This window comes from Empidonax traillii, unplaced genomic scaffold (assembly GCF_003031625.1).
Source record: "Empidonax traillii isolate 1590-97213 ecotype Southwest subspecies unplaced genomic scaffold, ASM303162v1 scaffold566:size1034704, whole genome shotgun sequence".
Classification (NCBI taxonomy): Eukaryota; Metazoa; Chordata; class Aves; order Passeriformes; family Tyrannidae; genus Empidonax; species Empidonax traillii.
The window spans coordinates 565,160-573,756 of NW_020955759.1; the positions used below are offsets into that span (position 1 = coordinate 565,160).

The 8,597-nt window shown below is 36.1% G+C and overlaps 1 protein-coding gene across 1 annotated transcript in view; it reads left to right on the forward strand.

The window, feature by feature from the left end:
* ANGPT1 (angiopoietin 1) overlaps nt 1–8,597 on the forward strand; it is a 156,525-nt gene that overhangs the window by 69,985 nt on the left and 77,943 nt on the right. Inside the window, exons 2-3 of the mRNA XM_027897914.1 lie at nt 5,274–5,429; nt 8,307–8,428. Coding sequence (XP_027753715.1) covers nt 5,274–5,429; nt 8,307–8,428 — 278 coding nt within the window. The remainder of the gene's footprint in view (nt 1–5,273; nt 5,430–8,306; nt 8,429–8,597) is intronic.

The window sequence follows — 8,597 nt, forward strand, 5'->3', positions numbered from 1 at the left end:
AAGTGTCATGAGTATATTGGAAGTCAACTGAATTGTTAATCTCAGTATCAGTGAGCTGGGGCTGAATCAGTGTTTGGTTGTTGCGTGAGGACAACGCAGATGTGATTTCACTGGTCACACTGAAATTCCATCTCTTTAATTATGCTTTTCCAGACAGTAAACATACGAAATGCCAAAGATTCAGACATTCAAGGATTCAAGGATTTAAGGAAAAATATCTTTGATTTGGAACATTTGGTTTGGAAAAAAACAATACAATGTTTTAGTTCAGAAATGTATATATTTGTTTCAGCATGAGGTAGTTCAGGAAGATATACACACTCTGCAAGTTGTTGTTTCTCTCTCAAGAACAGAATTTGGAAAACTTTAGTATTTTTATTTGGGGTTTAGATATAAAGATATTTAAGTAAGAAATCAAAATGGTGATTTGCAATATTACAGAAAACTATAAAATTGAAAAAAATAAGTACAGAATAATTGTGAAAGCATTATGCAAATAATTACTATTATTAATGTACAAATGAAGAGCTAACAGGCTTATTTTCTTGCTGCCCTAAGGCTAGACATCTGGTTATATTGAATTATTAAAAAAATAGAAAGAAAAAAATACAAAGTTTCTATAGCCAGCTTTCCTCAAAAATGTTTGTTTGACTACATACAGAGTTGCTGGATTACTTTTCTGGTTCCTCTTAGGATTGAAACCCACAAATATATTTCATAAGCAATATATTTCATAACTAGTGTATTTCAGAACCAAAGATTTATTTGTGAGAGCCTCATATACCACATATCCCAACACGGCTTTCTGTGAGTCCAGTTTGTGTAGCAGTCACTTAAAGTTTACACCTTAGCAAGGTTGATTTCATAACTTTACCAAAATTGTCAGTATACATCCTGCATCATCTTAGTGTAGGTAATCAGGTAAGGTTGTTTCAAATGTGGTGCAGATTAGTGTTTAAATGTTTGTGCATTATCCATTACCTTTCTGTTCCATCCATTTTCCCTGATTCACAATGATCATATATAGTCAGAAATAGTGGAAAGATATGTTCTGGTTGTTCTCTACTTAATGGATCTGCAATATGAGAAAGCTGCATCATTGTAAATTTTTCATTTTATCAGTATTTTCTCACTGACAAATAGTTTGTAGAATATGTTATATTTTTAAATGAATGCAATGATGGCTTTTTCAATACACAAATAAAATCTCTTTTCTCAGCGATAAAGTCCTTCCCAGCCCCTTTTTGCGTCTATAAAAGTAAAAAAATTTCTGTGGTATTCTATGTGTTATTCCCAATAGGGCTGTTTCATTTATAAAATACAAATTACATCAAATGTCACCTTTATATCTCACTCCCCAGGGCCGTTTGTCAGTGTGGGGAGGTATGACCCTCCCTCGAACAGAAAAACACAGAAAGAGGAATTGAACTTTCACTGGTTGTGTTGTGATATAGCATTACTAGTACCTAGTCATGTATGCAAAGCAAGACAACACAAAAATGCCCTTACAAAATAACACTGATCATTCTTCAGCCAAAATTTGGAATGATATCCAGCCTGTGGTAGGAGAGGGAGAACAGTCTGTTGTTACTTTAACTTACATTCTTGTTCTAAAGGACTGGATGAAAAACCTCATATCATCTGGATATCATAGCAGTTCTTAACAACCTGGGACCAACATCATTTGATCAAAGTAAAAGAAAAAGCTCTTATTTTATTTATCAGCCATCTGCCACAGCCCTTATCATTTACTTAGACCCTGAGTTACAGTTTCCATTTTAATAGTTCTATTACTGTTTGGGTGGTTTCTATGAAGATTATTCAATAAAGATTGTCCGTAAAAAGCAAGATACTTTTAAGGTATAATCCTCTGGAATGTTTATTAACCAATAACACTGAAACTTCTGACAGTTTTATTTCTGAGAATGTTATAATGTTCTTATGTATCCCACTGGTAATTCGACATTACCCAAAACTCCCATGCAATGTAATGAGCCTTACTGAAAGCAGATGCAGCCAAATTAATAACAAGGACGTCAATATACTATTGAAAGCCCTATAGTGGGAGTGGTGAGATGGGGGGAAAAGAATGCAGAAAAGAACTCTGTTTTGCTTTTGAAAAAAAAAAAAAAAGTAACTGAAAAAAGTAGATACAGTAATATAAGGATTTGAAAATTGAAATGTGAAAAGTAGATTCACTGAAAAGAGTATATTGTCATGCATTGTAAATTTAATGTTTAATTTGGAGTGTCTGAACAAACTGAATTTAATTTGCTTATAGGAAGAAGGAGTCCTAAAAATGGCTTAAACCTCTAAATGTTCTTGAATTTACTTCTGTGAGTAGGTTTCTGCTTGTCACATTTTCTGTGAGACCACCCTGCAAGGATCCTTGTTTCACCTGTTAAATAGATGTTATTGCTCTTAACTAACCACAGAGAAAGCTCACTTCAGTACACTTAATATAATGCCTCCAAAGAAGGGAAAGCTTTAGAAGAAACTCTATGCTTGGTCATAATGAACCTGTTAAGTGTTGGCTTCCTGCAGTAAAAATAATAGGTGAAATCTTGGCCTATTGAACTCAATGGGAATTTTGGCATTATTTTACCAGGGTCAATATTGCAACCAATAAATCTACTGAGCAAACCAAAAGAAGTGGGCAATGAAGGCAGGGAAATTAATGTAACAGCATCTCTACATTATTTCAGCCCCTCTTTGCCTGAATAAATAACTCTTGCTATTCCAGAAATGTGCTCACGGAAACTATAGTGGCCATATACAGAACACCAAATATTTACAAAAGCATTTAATGAGTAATTCTGAAGCAGGAAAGTCAGTTTTGTTGTTATAATGAGTCAGTCTCAGATTCAACCTGAGACTGTTTTAGGGGTGAGTAACCAAGGGCAATTGCCTAAGACTGTTCGATGGCAATAATTAAATGAATGAGTTATCCAATACACCCCAATCTATGCCTTGTTCTTGCTAGTCAAAACTGCTCTAGCTCCACACAGTTGCAATTAGATCTCTCCATTGCAATCCTTTCTACAATGTGAGCAAAGTAACAGGCAAAAAAACCCACAAAAACTTAGAAATATAAATGTCCTATCTTTTTTTTTTAATTGATACATGAAAACATCCAGTTTCTGATTTCTAATGCATAATAAATGTAATTTCCACATTTTTGCATGGGTTTTCACAAGCCTTCATTACACACATGCACAGTGTGGCCCATGTACAGCAAAGAAGTTTCAGAAAGCTGCAGACTAACAAATCAAGCAATGAACAGCCACACCATAGACATACCATATTCCTATCTGAAAGCAAAAGACACTGGATGTGAGAAAATGTGTGTATTGATAGCTCATCAGGAGCAGTACGGTGACTGGAGAACCCTGTTTCATTACGAAGTGAAATCTGTGGGAGAAATTCAAACTTCTTGTTCAGATATTCCAGAATCAACCTCCATATTCTGGACCTGGATATGGTAAAGGGCAACCATGCAGTTTCTGGAGCTCATTCATAGGGCTTATTTGCAATCCAGGGATTAAAAAAATTAAGATCATTACTACTTAGAAAGCAAGTAGCAAAGGGTGTATAAAAATACATTATCTTATGATAAAGAGATATACTGGTAAAACACTTCTGATCATAAAAGCATGGTATAGAAATGCGATGGATATGTAAATATCCTAGCTCAGTATCTATAACACTTGTCTCACAGTAATTAGCTAAATCAGAGCACTAAAGTTACACTGAGTGGAAAATGCTGACATCCACTGTAGACATTAGTATGGAACAGGCAGTTTTTCTTGGCTGTTTAATCTCATTTATTTACAGTATTCAAAAATGAATTTCACCAACCTCTTAAAACACTCTACATGTTTCCATCCCATAGTGGTTACCTGCCAATTCAATAAGATTTTTTAGTTGTATGGAATTGTAGGACATCCCCTTTAGTTTTGACCATCATGGGTATTGCTTCTTCAAACTGGAGTCAACAAACAAACAGACAAATAAAACATCAATAACTGTCTTACACAGAAAATATTTTACATTGTGGCAGTGTCTTTCTTTGTAAAAGTGTTTATAAAACTAGTAGTGACCAAAAATGATAAAACTTGTAATAAATATTTTTGAGCTCAGCTGAAGTGGTTCATTAGAACATCTAAAAATAGTGACCCCTAGGCACAGGTATGCCTATAGATAAGATGAAAGTAGCCCTTCTTATTAATCACGCTGTATATCTGACTCCTGGTCCTTTTTTCAGTCTTTAAATCAACTCCATCTGGTTCTTACTATTTAGTTGTGCAGCTAACCTTTCTCAGTAAAATATGCTTACTGCTACAGAAGCAAACCCAATGTGATTAAATGTGTTAGGCAAAACGGTGGTTGCTAATGTCTGGAATCAGCTAACCACAAAAAAACATGTTTGGCCACAAAATGAAACTGAGGACCAAATCTTCACTGGGTGTAAACTGGTTGAACTCCAGCTGATTTCAGTGGCAGGTATTGAAAATTATATTCTGAGCCATCTTTCTTTATATTAATACTTTTTGAAGGACATCAAGCTTCTGTAAGAAACAGTCTCATCATCCTGTCTGCCAGCTGTGGGTTTATGGTCTGCTGTGACAGGGCAAAACCCCAATCAGCTAGAAGGCAACAATCCTGCCTATGTTAATTAAAACAAATCATTACAAAAAGTACCCCTCTCTGGGGTACTCAGTTTATTGAAAGGGTCCTAGTTCAGATTCTGTTCAACAAACTGCCAAAACCAAATATCAAGACAACAAAAGCAGAGGAGCTAACCAGTTTTCTATACTGTTTGGGCAACAGCTTCCTTCTTTTATTGACATGACAGTGTCTCCAGGTAGGATACGGTAGGATCTCTTCTGGGAAGGACTTACATGTAAGTTATGTACAGGTAGGGCTTGGTGTTTCCCAGTGGCATGCTTTGCTCTTTCAGGGGTTCATTTTGGAGCTGCCGTGACATCTCCATGACAAATGTTCACTGCAGCCTTGAGATAAATGGGGTCAGGCAAGGCCTGCTCCGGCTCATACCAGCAGGCCATGATACTTGAAAAACATTGGAACTCTGGGACTGAAAGGGGCATATAGTCAGTTCCCTATCCCAACAGTCATAGGGTCAAATGAAACGAGCTCTCCCTGAAAATATTAGAATTTTCACTTTTGACAAGAATGTCAGCTATGCATCCTGACATCACCAGAATGCCTAAACAGGTAAAAATACTACAGTTATAACCTTTTCTCTTTCACAGCTTGAGAACTACATTGTGGAAAACATGAAATCAGAGATGGTGCAGCTGCAGCAGAATGCTGTGCAGAATCACACTGCCACCATGCTTGAGATAGGGACCAGCCTCCTCAGCCAGACAGCAGAGCAGACAAGAAAACTTACGGATGTTGAAACCCAGGTATGTTCCCAGAGTGGTTTTGTAAAAGCTGTTAATTACAGAGAATGTTTCCCATCCTCTTTCCTTTCTAATGCATCACCACACAAAACATTTCAACACAGGACTCCAAGAAACATTACACGCTCTGATTCTTGGTAGCAACAGCAGTGATGATTGACCCTTGTTATGTGTTTTCCTTTTGATTTCATTTGGTTAGTAATATTTAGTTCTGTTTTGTGTGTAAGAAGGGCAGAACTATCCAGGAAACTAAATCACCATTAAACTTTCAATAAACAGCTCAGGTACCAATTGTGAATGATACAAGTGTCAAGATAAATAATGACCTTCAGGCTAAATCAAAGCCTTTGATCTTCATTTTTGTTTGTCGCTTTACTATTCCAAGAAAGTTTGTTTGTTTTCTGCAGGTTGTTTCCAGCCATTTGAAAGGTAGAGTACGTTTGCAGCTTTTAAACTGTGGAGAGGGAGAAGCATCAGTTTCTTTATAAAACACTATGTATTTTCTATTTCTATAAAACTGTATAAAATCACATGAATTTAAAGAACCGTCTTCCATATAATTCCTGGCACTACCATCACTATTGTGATTTAAGTTATGCAAAGATAGGTACTTTTTGCCTTTTTAGTGCTTTTATTGTTTTAAGGTGCATATTTTTTGTCCTTATTTTTGCTGACTTCCTAATGATTTTCATAGCATGTAGTGTGGTATACCAGCTTGTTTATTCTTCTACTGCATGTTTTTCTTGAAAGATTGTATTTTCTGTTTTAATTTCCTTACTTATCTTTACAATATCATTATCAGTTTTGATGCACTCACTTTAAAGTTGAGAAATAAAAGTAATAATGAAATGAAAAAGTAATTATGAAAAAAAGACACACATGTCTTACGCATGTTTCCTACACCTCTTCTGCTACATCTTGGATAATAGATCAATATTCATTTACAAGCATGGTGATCTCAAATTTCCACGGATCTTTAAACATAGTATATTGATTATGAAAATGTTGGGGAAAATCTTTAACCTAATATCAGCAAAATATCTAATTGTAAACATAAAAGTTGAATATCTACTAACTGTTGTATCATATATTCAGTAAACAAAGCACAGGAACTCTTCATACATCCAAAAAGGACTCCATAGGTGTGAATGTTGAGTACTAATTCATGGTTTCCCCCTTTAAGAAGGCAAGGGACAAAATGTACATTGCCTCTGTCTCACTTTTCCTTTGAGAACTCACTTCAAGGTCACTTCAATTTCTGCCAGGTCCTTCTGAAACTGTTGTTTTGGGGCTTGGCGCTTCCACTTTTGTACCCATCTTGAAAAACGTAACAGCTCCATATTTATAATTTCCAAATTTTTCAACCTCTGTACCCTTGAGAAAGAACAGCTCATGATGCTCTGTGAATGTCAGTTATTTCAAACAAAAATAAGGCACTGAACTGAGCTTGGGAGCCATTCTCATTGTTTTATGTTGTGTAGCAAATTCCTGTCAGGAATGCTATGGGGTCCTCAGCAAAGGAAAGACATGGACCTCTTGGAGTGGGTCTAGAGGAGGGTCATGAAGATGATGAGAGGAATGGAGCGTCTCTCCTATGAAGACAAGCTGAGAGAGTTGGGATTGTTCAGCCTGGAGAAGAGAAAGCTCTAGGGGGATCATACTGCAGACTTCTAGTGTTTTAATGGACCTCCAAGAAAGATGGGGACAAATTATTTAACAGGGGCTGTTGTGAAAGAACAAGGGTTTTAAACTGAAGGAGGGTGGATTTAGATTAAAGAAAAAAGGTTTTTTACTGTGAAGGTGATGAAATACTGGAACAGGTTGCCCAGAGAGCTAGTAGGTACTCCATCCCTGGAAACATTCAAGGTCACATTGATTGGTGTCTGAGAAACCTGATCTAGTTGACGTCCTTGCTCATTCTCGAAGGATTGGACTGCATGACCTTTAAAGTCATTTCCAACTCAAACTATTCTATGAATCTATGCATGAGAAAATGTTATGTAAAATCCTATGATGATGATGATTAATATCCTTCCAAGAAAGGTCTGACAAATTCCATTAAAGAGACATAATTTTTCAGAAGTGATTGCATCTCAGGTGTTGTGCACACACATATCCACAAAAACTATTTACACACTCCTTCAGACTCTATGTAATGAATGACAATAAGCCCCAAAAATCAACTAACATTACTTAGTATTACTGTTTTCACTCTTGAAAACATTCTGCTATTTCTACTTTTGAACTATTTTCCGTAGAATCTATTCTCTTTCATCTAGTTAAGTCTTCTTTTGGTCTGATGTACTTTTTGAAACTTGTGCTGCTGATACTCGTGCTGATGCACCATTAAAGTGAAAGAGAATTGTATAAAGCGATGTTTAGGATCACAGTGTTCATCTTAAAAGTCTGTGCAAGAGTACAAGCAATGATCACATATGCAGACACCAGACTTCTGCCAACACTGCAAAAGAGAGAACTCAGGGGAAAGCTAAAGCAGGAGCTCTATTTACAAAACAGCAAAGGCAACACTTTGACTTCAGTCCAAGTACTCCTGCACTTTTCTTGTTTAAGCGTGCTTTGTAGGAATGCATGTTTGAGGCAAGCCTCTTGTTCTTTCCATTGAAATGAAGCTTATTTGGCAGTCACCTTACCTTTTTCTGCTGGTCTAGTATTATTCTACTGTAAACAGGTTGCCAGACCATCAGCTGGTATATATCAGTGTAGCTTGATTGAGTTCATTTGCACCGAGTGGCTGAGGTTAAAAAAGGATATAGAAACATTTTTTGAAAATCACTGAATCAGAATGAAATGGTTGCATTATGCTGCTATGACAAAACAACAGGACAATACAAACATTAATGTTTTTAATTTATCCTTAAGGTGCTAAATCAAACATCCAGACTTGAAATTCAGCTACTGGAAAATTCACTGTCAACATACAAGCTAGAAAAACAACTGCTACAACAGACACACGAAATCCTAAAAATTCATGAGAAAAACAGGTAAGAATGAGTCTTTTACACTCTCTGTTCATCACAAGATGATCTGTGCATACTTTCTTCTAAGCAACTGATGGAATGAAAGAAGCAAATATGATAAGTGGAAAGCAGATGTAATGTTTATGAAATGGCTAAAAGACCTAAGGTGTGAACTTACACTATGTTAGCTCCT